The following is a 17,589-nucleotide window of genomic DNA, read 5'->3' as shown; positions in this document are numbered from 1 at the left end:
ATGGAAATATGTCGCCATGAAAGAATGGAAAATATCCTGCTCCTGATGAATCACTAGTCTTTAAAAATCCCTTGAGTGTGCTCCCATGTATTGGTCCTATTTGCCTGATATAAATTTCAACTTTGTCTCGAAATAAAACCGTCACAATGTCTAACGAAGGAAAAAGTGAAGGCAGGCTTTTAACTGTCTGGGGCACGTGCCTAGTGTCACAAATCTGTCTGGAGAAAGAGGCCGTCCCGTTGGCAGGGCATCGCACTTGTAACCAGGTGGAATCACTCAACGCTCCAGCAGCATGTAAACACGTCGCACAAAATGAATGAAACAACCATGCCAAGAAGCGAGAAAAGAGGCCAACGGCAGGATAAGCTCCACCAGACAGCACCTTGAAGACGTCTGCTGAGATTATAGAGGGAGATTCAAGCCCTTCGTTTGACGTCAAAATCACCATCACAAAAAGATAGTCTCCTTAGCGACGGCAGGAAAACAATCGATTACAAATGTGATCTTGAGAAAGGGCCAAAGCAAGAGAGGTTCTTCATCCCAGTTTTTTTTTTTTTTGCTAGAGGAATAACACATTCCTGGAAGTCATTCGGAATAGCTGAGTGGTGAGTTGTCAGTTTCTGCCCCTTCGCCCCCTTCGAAGACACCGCCGAAGCGATCCCAGAAAAATGCAAACAGCTTATTTTTGGGGAGTTATAGTTCCTACTATTTGATACACCTTTATATGGAGAAAGGTGACCAGCAGTGATGGATTAACTTCCAGGTTTATCAATTGCTGGGAAAATGGGAGGCGTGATTAAGCAGTAGTAACTTATTAAAAACTACATTTTTTTCTGTAATATTGTGTTTTGTTTTTTTTATGTCTATGAACAAGACCTGCATCAGCTAATAATTCATAAAGATAATGTCGGGATATATAAAACTACCATAAAGTGCCGAAGTTTGTATTGCTTATTAGCCTCCAGCCTATTTCCACGACCTTATGCAACTCCTGTTTCCACTTCACACTCTCGCAAATGTGTTGTTTTTCAAAAGTATATATTTTTCCAGCTCTGGATCAAAACTTTATTGGGTTTAGTCCATTTATATTTGACATTTATCTTAACTTAATTTAGCTTTCTGAAACATGAGCACTAAAATTGTCCACTGCTGGCTCCAACAACAAAAATGGATTTCTTGGATCTCGGATATTGGAAAAAACATCCAAACAATAAATGAATTACATTCAGGTTTTGATCTGTGACCAAAAACATATGATTAGTTCTGAAATGGACAAAACTTGCAGCGTGTTCTGATTCATACTCTCCAAAACACAGACTTTTAAGAGACACTCAAGTCAGATATTGGGTAAACAATTTAAGAATGCACAAAGGTCCGTTCTTATAGAGTCCAACCTAAGAGTTCATTACCGAGAGAACAGTGGCCATGAGAGCTGAGAGACAATGAGCCAATAGTGACTGTATGAACTCAAATTAAATCAACTTTATATCAAAGAGGTTTGACATCACTAATGGCAGTACTGTAGTGAATAAATATGACTTCTGTTGTTTCCCCACAGGCCTCAGCAAATCATTATCCTGCAACAGCCAGATGCAAGTTTTTCTTCTACCCCCTCAGACACTGATCGGGGAGTCGCAAGAAGATTGTTTCAAAATACTATGATTTTCAAAAAAGCAAAAATCTTTACATGTATTACTATTTTGACAAGGCAACTTTATTTAAACCGTGCATTTCGTACACAAGGCAACTCAATGCGCCTTTAAAACAGTAGTAAATTTATCAAATAACAATATAAACAATTAAATCAAATATCATTAGACATGATTTTGTGCCCCAAAATGAGTACCATTTTGGATTAGTAATGCCAACATTACATTACATAATACAAATCTGCATTATGGGGTCACAACCTGCTCAAAGACATCTCTTTGAGCAGTAATGATAACCGCTGACAACACAAAAGTGTGACCAACAAAACACCAGGATGGATAAGTGAGCACATAAAGAATAGGATTGGTTCTATATCAGTACAAAGAAGGGAATCAACTGATACTGTATGTTGAGTTAGTGGAAAATCTCGGAATGACACAAACTGTAAAAAGCATTAGTGTGTGTGCTGTGACTTCATGCAGCCTGACGTGGAAATGAATGAAAAAAGAGGTCAGTTTAACTGCCTCCAGTAATTATGATGTGTTCTGTGTCTTCTTCAGGTAAGTGACGCACATGCACTTCATCTTAACGCATTAATGGGATCCACTGCAGAGAGGAACAGGCAATAAAATCACTTCTTGTAAATGTTTGTATGAAGTAAGTGAATTTGCAGATCTGAATACACTGTACCTGGTTTTACAATGCAGAGGAAGGCAGTTAACTATTGAGTTCATCACTTCTTCGAGATAGTTATTGTTTTTTTAATATTAAGTCCAGACAGCAGAGACATGACAAAAGCTTATTCAGTCTTCTACTATAGTGTTGTATCTTCTTCTTCTTCTTCTTCTTCTTCTTCTTCTTCTTCTTCTTCTTCTTCTTCTTCTTCTTCTTCTTCTTCTTCTTCTTCTTCTTCTTCAGCAAAGCCACCTCTTGCACAATACTCTAAATTCTTCCAGCAGACGCCGAAGTACCGTAATCTCTGAGAGAAGCTGACGCCAAGCGATGCTGAACACACTGTAATTTCACCAGCTGGACCAATACCTGACATTAGTGCCGTTATTCTGCTCAATGATGTCAGGCAGAGAACAGTGATGCTCCTGCATAGTGCTCAAGTGAACGAGCAGACGCAGCATGGTGTCAACCAAGATGTCACAGCAGTTACAGTAGCAGGATCAGGTGACATTCAAAAGCAGAAGAATTCAAATACAGCACTCTTTTTTCTGCAAAGTATTACTTTTAATAATCATGACTTGGAATCAGAGCAATTGCTGCTGCACATGGGACTAACTACCAGCTGAGATACCAGTCTGCACCAGCAGCCTCTAGAAACCTACACCATCATTCACTCACAAACACAGAAGAGGGTTGGGTGAAGTGCTTTGCCCAAGAACACAACAGCAGCCAGCAGGATTGCATCATTGCAGCATTGGTTGGAGGTGAGATTAACCCTTTCCATTAAAAGATAACTACCAACACCACCTGAACCACTTTGTTGATTTTTACAACGTTTGTCAAAACAATGAAGCCTTGAAGCCATTATGAGACATATAAAGAGGTAAAGTTGCCAAACAGCTGCACATTTTTAAATTCCACTTCATCCAAACAAAAGCAGTGATGGCTGAGGATAGCCGATGACTTTGATGATGAGGAAGACAAATGGTGCATAGAAATCCAAAAACCAAGAGTCAGTTTGACGGAGCAAGCCTATTCCAGAGACACCTCACTAGAATCTTAATAGGCCTAATGAGGAAAACAAAGATTGTTACCAAAATTGTAACCACAAACCCAGCTCAGTCCTACCCCTTGAAATACATCTCAAGCAGGATTCGATTTAATGCCCTCAGAGTTTCAATGATGAAGCGACTGCGTTCGAAAATTATTCACGACAGACAATTTGTCTCTATTGCTGGGTTGCAGGTGACATCACAGCATTCTAAAGGCCTACACTATTACATAGATGAAAAATTATTGGTCTTGTACAGAGAGATCATGGACCCAATGACTGATATTAATGATATATTTTTTAATTAATATATTTTCTTTTTAGTTACGACTTGTGGAAGTGTAGGAATAGGCCACGTTTTTTACATACTGAGATATGTTCTAAGGCTGTGTCCGAAAGAATAAAACTGTAACCTCTAAGTCCTAACACTAGCAACTAATCCTTAACCTTTCATGGGGTCAACTGTTTGATCTCCATGTGGTTAGTGAACGAGAGCTTCAGAGCTATTTTGCACAATCCGACCGTCCTTACCCAGGAAAGGGGAAGTGGCATCACCAACAGCTGCTGTTCTTCTTCTTCAAAGTTACTGGTGCAGTGCAGGCCAAACAAAAGCGGTACAGTTGCAAATTAGCCATGTGGCTTAAGTTTCTACTAAATGAAAAAAAAAAGCACAAACTGTATTCATTTAAGCCGTTTCCTGCCTCTTTAACACACTGACATGTGACTGAGCTGTGGTGACGACAACATGGATTTTGTCACTTTTATAAAGTTTGGCTAGGGCAGAATCTTATTTTTTTCCATTATTTTTATTATTAAATGTGCACCTGTCAATCAACAGTGGTTGCGCATGAATCACTCAGAGGTGGGGCCGAGGGGGGTGGGGGGATTGTAAGGGACCTGCCTTCAATCACGTAAACACAGCGCAGACGGCATTTTGCCTCTCCACTATAGCTCCAAAACATGTCAAGATAGAAGCTACCAAGCTCTTCCACGTTTTCCCTATTTAAATATGGTTATAGGGGAAGCACTACAAAGTAAAGTATAATTACACAAAATTAAACAATGTGGATTTTCTAAGCGGATAAAAGGGGGAACTATATTGTAAGGCGTAATAATACCAGGAGTAGTTCAAAATCTGCGCAGTAATATCTTCACTTTACTGTGCGGATGCCAAACTAAGATTAAGATGGTTTTCCGTTTCTCGATCTGTATATGTATGTGTGTATCGTATATATATATATATATATATATATATATATATATATATATATATATATATAAACGGAACGTGCACAAACAAGAACTAACACATTACGCCAATCAGACACTATGGGGGTCTAACTTCACACAATGTTATTGATGCAGAGATTCTTATGTGTGTAAAGCACACATGGGACTGTTTCTCTCAAACATTGGAAGCCAAGTGCCAACTACTGCAGATGACAAAAGTAAAACAGAGCCTGTGAAGATCAACTCCAAAAGTCTTTTTTACAAACTATAAATCTGTTTAGCTACAGCAGAAGTGTGGCACAACCTCCAGTTGTTTTAGACTGTATGATGAATGACATAGCTACTGTCCAAATTATTGATCTTTTCATGGAAATCAAAAGCCTGCTGGAGAAAGATAAGTAGGAAATGCAGGCTGCACACAGTAAAATGACCATGGCATGCATTACTGACCTTATTAGGTAACCCATTGGACTGCTTCATTGTGCTTTTGAAAAGAAACATGTCAACTTGCATAATTAATCACATGATGGAGTTGGAGGGACATGACTTGTTTTTGCAGTGCGACAGAATTGACAGATCATTTGTTTTGAAAAGTTTGCTTCTGTGGATCGACTGAGAGCCTACACGGAAAATGGAGTTTAATGCGTATTGGTGCATCAGTGACTCTAGAAAGCAAAAGTGTAGACAAACACAAACTGTTTTGTTGTTGTTGCTTCTAATTATTTGCTGCAACTTCACAAGCCTTCGAAAGGAGCTCTTGGCTTAAAGTCTTCAGACAGAAGCTTATGAATTCAACATCATAGGGCAGATTTTTTAAAATAACAAGTGCCGACTCTCTGACAGTGAAGGACATGTCATAGAGTCTCCAAGGACTGGATGTTCCTTGTGAGTGGTGATGCCCTCCAAAATATTGCTGATAGATTGTGGAAAGATATTAAACCCAATTAGGCACTTATAACTGAGTCCTGACCAGTTGACGATGGGGTGACTTTTATCACTGCTATTAGATGTTCTTATTGTTCACAGATAGCAGAGTTGCACCAGTGGTCAAGTCATCACAGTCCATACTTTAGAGACTGCTGTCAGCACTGTCTGTGACGCTTGGAAAAGTTGGGACTGGAAGTGTGTGCAGCTTGAGCTGCCAAAAGGGCCAGTAACATTACCCAGGTCCTCGGGTCAATTCTTCAAATACTGACTTTTAATGCCTGTGTATTATTTTCAGTGAATACAAAAGGCCTAATGAATCTGGCAAGGACGTGATTTGTGGAATATTCCATTGAATCTGACCCCTTCCGTTGATTGGGAGTGTATGACATGCGTATTAGTCATGCGCTGTGTTTTATTTTTCCTGGCAGCTCGGGCCCAGCGTAGCACTATCACTCTCCTCCTCGCAAACGGCTGTATCTAGTTTGTCTAAAATCCCCTCCAGGCAGTGCATCCCAACAGACAAGCCCCAAATGTAAACAAGCCATAAATGCACACCCACAAACTCATTTTTGGAGCTGTGTTAAAAGTTTACAGGGAACAAGTAAGAGCTTGACATTATGCAACTGAGCCATATAATATATAATAATAATAATAAACTAGAAATGCAATGGCTGCGCCATTGCGATTGACTGCGGAAATGCGGGAAGCGAATGCAGAAATTGCATAAACTTTTCAAATTGCATAATCAAATTTGCATAAACTGGTAAAATGCATAAAATGTCATGTTGCATAAACGGTATAAACTGCAAAAAGTGGTAAAATGCATGAATGGGATAATTTGCATAAATTATGTAAATTGCATAAACGCTTTAAAATGCATAAATCCTAAATGGCATAAACTCTTACGTTGCATAAACGGTTTAAAATGCATTAACTGGTTAAATCCCATAAAGTGGTTACTTTGCATAAATTGTTAATATTGCATAAACTTTTTATATTCCATAAACTGGTCAAACTGTTGAAATGGCCTCAGTGCTTGATTGGCAGAAGCTGCACAAATGGCTGAAAGTCCTGGAGTCGCCCCATTGGCTGGATTCACCCCATACACACCAATGCGACAGGTCCACATACACACCAATGCAAACATTTCAAACTCTCGTATAAAAAAACTGGAAAACTGCAGAAGGCCAATTTTTTCTCAAAACCCACAAGTTGCATAAGCTGAACATGCACAAAGTGGAGAAATTGCAGAAAATGCAGAAAAAAGTGCAGAAAACCATGGATTTGCGGCAGCCCCATTATAAGTCAATGGGAAAAATCTCCGACATTTCGGCTGATTGCGGAAAAACCGCAAGTTGCAGAAGTCCCAAAAGTAATAGCACCCTTCTCCTCAACATGCGGAACATTTTGATGCATAACTTGCATAAATTGCACAAAGCATGAAGGTGCTGAAAGCTCTAGAAAATCGGGAAAAAGATGGAAGAGGAATAATAATAAAGAACATGAAAACCAATAATTGACTGCGGAAGAATTCCGCAGTCAATCAAAAAGAAGATGATATATAGTAATAGAATAGAATAGGCTTTTTTTCCCCAGATGTTGGTTGGTCATTTTGCAAGGTATAACAGCTCATGAAATGTGTTGCCAACAAATCTTAACTTGCCCTTTGACATGAATGATGGCAGAATACTAAGGATTGGAGCCCAAGGGTCTCACAGCTAGAACTTGATGATGTGTTTATTCTTACGTAAACAATCAGTTTAGAAAAATCATTATCCACTTTGTCTTTTATTTACATATTATACTTTTACAAAACATGTCTTTATCTGTAACAACAGGACAGCAAAGCCTGAACACTAGTAAAGATTAAGAACCACCAAAAACTCTCATAGTCTGAACAGCCAGCTGTGATGTACATGATCTGAAGTTAAAACATTCAACACCGAACAGAAGCTCTTTTTAAGTGCAGCCTGCAATGCAATCTGGACTCTATTTGTGTCATAGCAGGTAGTAGTCAGGTGGCCAACAGTTTGAGCAATATGCATTAGATACTATGATTGTTTTATTAACTGCAGACAGTCACAAGTGAAGACAACCATGGCCCCCGTACTATTCACATTACAAGAATATCCAAATATGCCATAAAACAGCAACAGAGTACAAAAGTCACCAAAATATAGATTGTATGTGTCATTAAAGTGGGCTACTCTCTTCTTATATTTTATATGGACTGGAAAAACATACACAACATCGAGTGTACATTAAAAAGGCATGTCCCAGACAGGATCAATATAGTTTAAACATTGCACAGAAAAAAAAGAAAAGAGGCAGAGCATGCTGACACTTAATTTGGATTTAAGGATTTTCCTTAACGAAGAGAGCCTTCGACATTGGCAACTGAGGACATGCTCTCCACTGAACAACTTGTATATGAACATGCAACAACCAAAAAAAAAACACAGAAACTAAACAAACCAGTCTGAGAGACTGTTTCACAGATTACACATGGGTTTTAAATTCACCTCAGTCACATTTAAAACAAAAGTACATTCTTCTTTTATAAGACATGATTCACTATATCAAAGACCAAATAGCGACTTCAATAACAACACCTGTTCATTTATTGCACACCATTGGTTCACAAAAATATTTTGGGCACTTTTGAGTTTCATCAAACAGCAGCATTTCATTATAAAAAGTTGTTTTAAAACATACACAACAGATGAGCAGAATGACGTACAAATGGAAAATAGACAGTTAATATTTAAAAATGTAGACGCTGTGCAACTCGAGTTTCAGGTCCGTTTACTAAGGCTTGCCTCTGAATGCACAACATCATACAGTGTTGTAGGGTTGACACATTGAACCCTTCTGAATTGTGTGGACCACTGGGTTTGATTATCTTTTTTTTTTCATGTGCAATAACTGATTGCCTCGGCAAATCCCCAACAAGAGAACATTTGGTCCTTCAGATAAAAGCTTGATTGTTACCCAGTAACAGGGCAAATGGCACACCAGTTTGGAAAGTAAAATGTCGACTGGCACAAGGTGACACCTTAGAGATTTGTACTGGTCAGTGTATGTTTGACACTTCATTACAATACTTTACATTCAACCCTGTGTCTATCATTCTGCAGTTAAACATGTAGCAGGACTTTCAGGGAGAAGACAAATTTCACTGAACAGACCTCTGTTCACGACATAGGCACAATGACTGCAGCCATATTGGCACTAAATGTGTAGTAGTTCATTTGACAAGAGTCTAAGTGATCACAAGTGTAGTGATGTATTAATAATAAGTTCTTTTATCATTTTGTATGAAGAGTCACAGTACTACTAATATGCACCTCTGCTTTAAAAGCAATACAGATACAAAGCATCACTAAGCAAAGAAATAATAAGGGCCATATAATGGCCTATATCTATTAGCATCTGCTACTGCTACTACTGCAGATGCATAACACAAAGCAGTCATGATTTGTGAAAACTAAGTCAAAGTAAAACAAATGTATATCGAAAAGTACAAATTATTTGGGCATTATAAACTCAGACAATCATTTTGACAGCATGGCACATGCTATAGTGCGGCCTGTTGAAAATGAGGGGCACAGCTTAAAGATGAAATGGTAAGCATTTAAGCATTACATAGAAAAAAGTGCTACATTAGCTATTATTAAAAGCCCAATGTGTGATCGACATGTCATTTTTTTCCTCTAATCTTTCAAAAACATTAAAACAAAAGCAGCGGTAACAATAGCTGGAGACAAGTTAATGTTAGAAAGATACTGCACACAGACATGAATACTTTGTCCTTATAGTTTCAAGTTTTAAACATTTACGCAAGTATGAAACACACTATTGATAAAAGATATGCACATACACACATCTGACAAATCATACTTCACAACACACAGCATCCCAATAGTAAACTACAGTACAAGCTATTGCAGAATAGATAATATAGACATATAACAATTTGCCTATAGAGATGGCACTGAAGGAATACCACAGTCTCAGCCCATACAGACAAGCATCACCACTACGAATACAAAGGTTCCTACAGCTCAGTTTGTCTCTGGTGGACATCTTCTGACACTTTTCACGGTGAAATGAGGCATCAGGCACTTTCCAAAAATAGGGGCGGGGGTGAAATTTAAGTAATCAAGAAAACGGGTAAGATAACTGCTGCATTCTTCATGTCATATGGGAGTACGGGTAATTGGTAATGAGCATGAACAATCTTTTTAAATACCTCTTTAAAATGATGGCAACATTATTCTCGAGAGTAGTACATGCCAACAAATCAGGGGAAGGAGAAATGTCACTTCATGGTATTTTTGTGGTGATGCCATGTTGTGTTCAGGATCCAGAAAATGTAATATGACATGCACGTCCACATAGTCTCAAAGGGCGCAGAATGCAAAAAGGCAAGATTGAAATAACATAAAAAACTCTGCACAACTAATCAGGTCCCCAATGTGTTTATTACTACTTAGACAAAACCTCACGTTGTGCTGGAAGAATACAAAGGATATCAGTTTATTGATTTAGAGTAAATTTCTTTGGCCACCGCAGTTTTTTTTGTTAATTCATAGGGACTGTCGCATTGTGTGGGAGGTATTGTGAGGGCGAGAAAAAGGGTGTGGTAGTGGCCAACACTTTATGTGCAACAGGTAGTGCGGCTCTAACTAGCTGTGCAGACTTTTCCTATGCTCATTTTGACATCCAAACAATCCTTCTTTTTTTTTTTACTCTCAACCATGTTCTCCCATATGACATGAGCACAGATGAAGAAGACTTGAATCACTCAGCCAGCTCTTTCGCCTGTTCGAGCTGTTCCTCCTCCATCGCCTCGGGGGAACTGTCTCCCAAACTGTGCTTGGCCTTGACCCCCTCCGTCATGCCCACTGTGTCACTGTCGGCCATCTGGGGGGAGGCTTGGGCTTCCAGGCGGTCTGCGGACCCCTCAGGAGAGAGGAAGCCCGTGGAGCTCTCGCAGTGGTGGGTGGAGGAGGAGACCTGTGAAATGACAGGCAGCTGGACTGAGGAGGAAGATGATGGGGCAGTCCCAGAGCAGGAGCTGCCTGTGTATGAGGAGTGGGTGGAAGGGCGTGGGTACGGCGCGGGGGCAGAGGGGCCTGGGTACGAGGCGGGGGCTGAAGGGTGGGACTCCTCCAGGTCATATTGCACTCCCAACACCTCCTCCTCCTCCTGCACCTGGCTCAGGTAGTCGGGCACGAGGAAATCACTGCAAAAACGAACACAGGGGGAAGCAGCATGAGGCTAAAAAGAAAGAACACACACTAGAGACACATAACCTTATATTTCTACAACACAAAGGGGAAACTATGGTGCTTTTGTAATAGAATTTAAAAAAAAGGTAACTTTGCCATTACTGTCAAGACATAGCACATTGTTATTGAAAAATGTGTAAAATAAGCATCTTTATTCATTGCACAAGATAATTTGTTCAAGAAATGAAATGTTTTTGATGTTCAAAATGGTTGTTTCAACAAGCAGTCTTTAAACAGTGTGAACAGAGGCTTCATTTCTATAATAAATAGATGAGGAAGACTCTCGAGTGGATAAGACAGCAGTCGATCCAACAAAGCCTTCTGCAAATCAGCAATTTCTAAAAAAAGCACAGTGTCGTTAACAAGTCTCTTTATGTGAGGGCTGTGGATAGGACCAAGAGACGGAGAAGGCTGCCAAAGAATTTTCCACACTGTTATGATCTCAGGCGGAGACCTTCTACTATAAAACTTTTGAAGAGTCAATGGCCCATTTGAGTCCTCCGACCTGTGAGGGCTTGAGTTGATTAAGAAGTGGAAAAGTCTGAGAAAGAAAAACACACTTGACTTCATAAAGACACTGTGTTCTGGCTTTCACGAGCAAAACAATCCACTAATTGGTTCAGAGAAATTTCTTGGAAGAAACAAACAAGATATTTTTATGTCGTATACAGTGTATAATGTGTTTAGCCGTTGATGAGGAAAATAACAAAAAGCAGCAGGAATTATCACAGAAATATTTTGGCTGCACCACTGGTTTTCAGATTACATAGTAATTTATTAAAAACCAAAGGTCCTTCATTTAAGTCTACCTGATCTACACTGTTCCCCACTGTAGAAAGCTGCTGAATTTCTAATGAAGAAATTGTAAATGATATCTTTTATTATTAAATCTTAAACAGTCTAGTTTCCAGGTGAGATCTGAGTGAACAATGGGGTCAGTACCCACAGACTCCTCACCTGCTCTGGAAGTAGTTTGCTAGTTCGGAAGCTTCATGGTTCAGACTCCTCAGGTGTACAATTAAATTGCCAGAGTTGGTGAACATGGCGCCGCATGTTTTGCACTCGTAAATCCGTGGCTTGCGGATTATGTGACGGGAGACCCTCATGTGGTGCTTATATTCACCGAAGGACGTGAATGTGGCGCTACAAATCTGGCACCGGAAACAGCGTTTACCTTCGTGCTTCAGTCGGTGCATCTTTAGGGAGTAGGCCCGTGTGAACTTTTTCCCACAGCGGTCACACTGGAAAGGTTTAATGCCTGGAGGAAGGACAGAAAGAATGATTATCTGTAATTTTGCATCTCAGTTTGTGTTTGTGCTACGACCCAGGGACACATAACTGCCACTACAGCTGCACTGTTTCCAGATGAATGCTCCTAGAATCATCCCTAAGCTGTGCACAAGGCGCAGGAAAGTCCTTCGTCATATCAAATGGACTATGCATTTAATTAATGGATTGACTGATTTTTATTTATCTATGTTTTTAGTAATGCTAAACACAATGCTTTATCGTTTTCCAAGGAATCACATTTCCATATGTAAAATGTATTACAGTCAGCACAAGGTTTATCCATTTTTGTTTCCAGATTTAATACTGGTTTACTCTATAATGGTGAATATTCTCTCTGTGTTTCATGGTGTCCTAAGAAGAATTATTGATGGAATATTTGTGAATGAGATTTTTAACCCAAAATCCCAACTGCTGTTGTTCGTGTTACAGACAATTAAAACACGGTATTTACATGTTAATATGTAAACATGCTGATGTGATTTACTTACCGGAATGTATGAGCATATGCTGTTTAAGGTTTTGAATTCGAGTAAATCGGACTCCACACGTAGGACACTGAAATGGCCGGTCAGGACCATTAGTACCAGGTCTGGCCGAGGGACTGATATAAAGGTGGTATGGATACTGAATACCCTCCAGTCTGAAACAAAGATCACACAGCTCTTTACTACATTTTTTCCAAACAAACATCACGACAGAAGCCACACAACACTGAGGAATAATCTACTTTTCTGTACGCAGCTGCGTCAGTGAAACCGTCATCAATTTTCAGTTATTAAGGTGGAGAGGCAAGTACTTAAAGTAATATATTTAATTTGCCAATTGAATGACGTGTGAATTTATAATGGGGATGTAGCTGTGACGCACTTTTGTGGTTTATGTTTATATCTTTTTAATTACATTGCTGCAAGTTACGACAAAACAGCACCTTTCATCATCTTCAGTGTGTCCTCCAGCATTGGAGCCACTCTGCATTGAGGGCAGAGCTTCTGACACTCCCTCATCCATGGAGCCTGTGGGAAGGGGAAAAAAACACAGTCTCAACAAAATGCCGTTGTGTTGGAAGGGGGTTATACAAATACAGTTCATTAGACTTAAGTCCATTTTCAAGGAAACCATTTAGCTTGCTTTATGTGTTTAGGAAAAAATGACTGATGTTTCCATGTTTGTATTTATGGCAGGGAACAGAATGCTTTTAAGCTGCTGTGAGGGCCTCAACAATAAAACTTTCCATCTCAGTCTTTGCAAAGTCTCTAAAGCAGGGTGAGGCACATCTGCACAAGGTCCAGCTCAAATTGTCTCAGGGAAAAGAATGGATTCTTAGATACTGCCATATTGATGTGACAAATCTGAGGTGAGTCGCACATCAACCAGTCACAAGTATAAAATATGCATTTACATTTGTAGCCCTACATGGCCCACTATTTTCATACTATGACAGAATGGTGCACAACACCAGCTCTCACCTATGGAGGATGACTGTGGACTGATCAGGAGCTCCTCTTGGACCTGCTCACTGCCAGGGACGGTCTGCTGGTCGCTCAGAGAGCTCTGGGAGGCACTGACTGGCTGGGAGGATGCCTCCTGCACCTCCTCATCACTCAGACGCTCAACCTTCACCCTCACGTCATCTTCCTCCGGAGGTACAGGGGGCGACACTGTTTTTGAGCTTTCACATGACAGAAAGTCACTAAGACGTCTCCCAACCTCTGATGTCCCAGCAGCCTGCTGCTCCAGACAGCGAGGGCTCTCTGACAGTTTGGATTTGTCCGAGTGAAACCTGCGGTCAATGCCAAAGGGAAAAGTCCATGGGAAAGCCAATGACGACTCGACGGGCTGAGCCGCATTGTCTGAGAACGAGGGTGATGGGTTTGTGATCTGAGGAGATGTGGCCATCATTTGTGTGGTGCATTTGAGAGGGCTCTCAGGGGATGCCATTGTAACAAAGGTCTTGCGTTTACGTCGTGATTCACGGCACACTGGTACATTCCTCTCCATGACACTGCAGTCTGAAGACACAGGTGACACGCTGCCATCCAGCGGAGTGAGCGCACAGTGAGAAGAGGCGCTCTCAGGGACTGACTCACGCTGCTTATCGGCACTGTGGCTGTTGTTATTGGTGCTGCTTGGACCCCACAGAATGCTGGACTTCATGAACTCAGAGCAGGTACTGGCCACTGCAAACATCTGCATGTAGCTTGCAGCTGCCAGTACATCGATAATGTTCTCTGTGCTGATGGAGAGAGTGGATGTGTAGGCGTATTCCAGGAGGGGAGCAAAGCCACTCACTGTGACATGATGAAGGTCCAACACAAACTTGTCTTCCTCCTCTGATCGTCCCACCAGTTTAGAGCGGAAAAAGTCGCTGCAGCAGGCCAGCACCACCTTGTGTGCCAGAAAGAGCTTGTCCTGAACCCGAATGGTGACATCACATAAGTGCCCTTCACTGCGCAAAGCATTGAGCTTGTCCAACATCTCCTGACTGTGGGAGACTGAGGTGTGAGTGAAGGTCTTGGCCCCCATGCTGCGGTCCGGAAGGTACAGGAGAAATTAGTTCTGCAGAGAATAAGTGAAATATTACAGCAATTGAAAAGATCAGAAACCACACTCCCAGAACAAGACACTCCTGTACCTATGGCTTTTTTTTGCTAATTGAGTAAAATCCACCTCTCTTTATACAGTATGTTTTATAAGCAAATAATATTTGTGGGGGGAAAAAACTAAAACAATTTATTTTAAACCCCAAAGATACCTTGGAAGTCTGCAAGTTGTAAAACATACTAATTTGTTTCATGCACGTGAAGAATTGGCATGTGGGGAAGGTTTGGTGAGAGCAACAAGTTTACAATTCAACTTCCTCCGTCTGTCAGTGTTTGAGAATTAACCACAGACGTTTTGTCTTTTAAGACAATGAACAATGTAGAGCCATATCAATATTTCCAGAGCTGCTGCATGTTTTGCAGTAAACTGTGAAATTAATTTATGCAATGGGTAACATGCTGCAAAAACAAAAACACAAACATTAATACTGTGAGTGTGATTTATTTTGCTCCAGAAAAACTTTACCAATGACTGCCTACAGTTATATGGTTATAATGTTGTAATACAAAGATGGTAGAGGTGAAGACATGGCAGTGGATAGAGTGAACCAAGGACAGTTCCAAGTTATGTAAGGCCAATCAAAGCAGATGCACCGCGATAGAGTCCAGATCTGCAAGGAGGCCAGAGCGCCACAGGATGCTCAGCAGCTGTCTGTGAGACATGTGGATTCTCTGAGGCATGAGATTTTCCATCAAACAAAAGCTGAAGGGAAGGGGCTCGCAAGGGGAGAGCAGCTTTGCTGCGCGCAGTGAAGGAAAATGCTCCAGGCTGTGGCCATGCTGAGCTTAGCCTGGGCAGTGGAAGACTACAACACCATTAGGGCTAATTGGAACAGCCCTTTTAAAGCAGCAAGCTCTTATGGCAGAAACATATTTTCATAATAACAAAAAATGTATAGGCATATATGGAAAGTGGCACGCAAACGTTTTGGCACCCAGGCCTGTACAGTATATGATACACATGGCTTCTATGGGCTATTATAAACTTTAAAGGCCCTATACCTTTTTATCATCGCAAACAATGAAATAGGAAAATAAAGAAAATTAAATGTTAATTGTGGTCCAAACTCATTTATAACTTTTCCAATATACTTGTAGGGTGTTTATAGGTACATTTCACAACTTTAGATGCTAGAAAGTTTATGAAATTGACCCAAATGCTATATAATTAGATGCACTGATTTCCCCACTAATGTTTGAGTTTACAGTCCACCAAAGGAGGACAAAACAGGTATAGTGCCTTTAAATTCTCTGTGTAGGATGTTTGTGAACCGTTCAAGTGTACAGAAGAGCATCATCAACTGGAAGGTTGTAAGTTTGATTGTAGCTTCTAACGGTTCAAATTGTCATTGTGTTCTTGAGCAAGACACTTCACAAACTGTGTTGAATGAATAAGCTTACTGCCATGCGTTATCAACACAATCAAACAGATTTTCAATATTTAAATCAGCTGAGCTAAAATGTTTCCAACTTACCTTTAGAGGCATGTGGGTTTAGCCCACTATTTTACTATTAAAAAAAACAACACAATTGCAACTAACTCTTTAAGTCCATAAATTGTAGCCTCCTAAATGCCCAGATCACTGCAGTGATTGCCATTTAAATGTTAAATCCCTTTGGAAAATGCTCTGGCCTGCCCATTGCCTAAAAGTAGCCACAGACTGTAGGCTATTTATTATTGCTGTTCCGAGTTACGCTATGAACAAACAGCACATTATAGACTATAATGTAACAAAATATACGGTTTCATGACTGTCTTTTATTTTGAACCCACGTTTCCGCACAAACTTGGCAACATTGACGCAGCAAATGACGCACAAAGCTAATACCGTTAGCCAGCAGTCGAGTCTCTCTTCTGGATAACCATTTACCTTTGCCAGTCCTGTGACAATAACACAGCCCGTTTTAAGTCTACTAGCTGCTGTTAAAGCGCCCACATAAGACATTTACCTTCTTGAATCGGGTCCGTACAGACGGAGCGGCCTGGGGATGCTGAGCGGACACAAAGCAGCGGTAGTCGGAGACAGCGCTGCTCCCTGCCGCCTTCCCTGCGCTTCTCGGCCCCTTGTCAGCCTTCCAGCCGCCAAACGCCACCGCCGAACACCAACTCTCATGAATTCACATCACATTAAGTGGGCATTAGGCGACGTAGAGAGGCTGTTTCCATCTCTTTGTGCTCCGTCTTGTCTCTGCGCCTTATCCCCACTATGCAACGCGCGTCTCCAGCTGTACTGTAGCTTACTGTAAGCAACAGGAAGTCTCAACAATATCCTTTTGTCAGTGTAAATTACCAAGTTCACTTATTCCCGATTGTTTCACTACAGTCATTTTTTCTTCTTCATGGAATTTGGAGAGTTTGTTGTATTTCTCTATGGTTAAAGTTTGCATATTATGATAAAGAGGTTAAACAATGTCCCGCTCTAAACTTTAATCTTAGCCAGTTTAAAGCCTTAAAATGATGGAGACTCCTGCTCCAAGGCTTGCTGTAGCTGTGGTTTCCCAAAATAGTGGATTATAATTAAAAGAAAGTGCTGGATTTATTATCATTATATTTACTCTTTGGGGGAAATAGACAATTCTTTTATTCGTGTTGCTTGAATCTAGCCTTTAATAAACAGGATAACACTGTGGTGGGCCACGCGTAGGATAATAGCCTACAGTATAGTGTTGAATTGCGTTAGATCACATGCTGTGGTGTGTTTATAGCGGCCTTATTTATGGTGTAAAAAGTAATTTGACAGTGGGAGGACCGTATTTAACTTGTTAAAAGGTTCCAGTCTGTTAAACAGGCAATGGAGTCTGACTCTCCCTCAAAGTTATTGCCTTGAAAGAATGTCCTGTTTTCCTTAAGGGTTCTCTGTAATCTTAATGAAGC

At 40.5% G+C, this 17,589-nt stretch overlaps 1 protein-coding gene across 2 annotated transcripts; it reads right to left on the bottom strand.

Annotated features, from left to right (window-relative positions):
* Window positions 1–10,204: 10,204 nt before the first annotated feature.
* Window positions 10,205–16,957, bottom strand: zbtb44 (zinc finger and BTB domain containing 44). 2 transcript variants are annotated; one of them, XM_079560534.1, is made up of 6 exons: window positions 16,665–16,957; window positions 13,581–14,670; window positions 13,043–13,127; window positions 12,603–12,754; window positions 11,782–12,082; window positions 10,205–10,778 (listed from the first exon to the last, which is right to left on the bottom strand). In XM_079560534.1, the coding sequence occupies exons 2-6, from the start codon at window positions 14,635–14,637 to the stop codon at window positions 10,334–10,336; spliced, it is 2,040 nt and encodes a 679-aa protein (XP_079416660.1). In that variant the 5' UTR covers window positions 14,638–14,670; window positions 16,665–16,957; the 3' UTR covers window positions 10,205–10,333. The 2 variants fall into 2 exon arrangements, with proteins under 2 accessions (XP_079416660.1, XP_079416661.1); XM_079560535.1 differs by having other exon boundaries at window positions 10,629–10,778; window positions 11,999–12,082.
* Window positions 16,958–17,589: the final 632 nt, after the last annotated feature.

The sequence above is a fragment of the Gobius niger genome (genome assembly GCF_951799975.1).
Source record: "Gobius niger genome assembly, chromosome: 1".
NCBI lineage: Eukaryota > Metazoa > Chordata > Actinopteri > Gobiiformes > Gobiidae > Gobius > Gobius niger.
The sequence above is the reverse complement of the archived record's forward strand: the minus strand, read 5'-3'. Positions and strand labels throughout refer to the sequence as shown.

Coding starts and splice junctions, on each gene's coding strand:
- zbtb44 (XM_079560534.1), bottom strand. CDS start 14,637: ATGGGGGCCAAGACCTTCACTCACACCTCAGTCTCCCACAGTCAGGAG. Junction 12,083..12,602: donor GCATATGCTCATACATTCCG/GTAAGTAAATCA, acceptor TCCTTCCTCCAG/GCATTAAACCTTTCCAGTGT. Junction 10,779..11,781: donor GCAAACTACTTCCAGAGCAG/GTGAGGAGTCTG, acceptor TCGTTTTTGCAG/TGATTTCCTCGTGCCCGACT.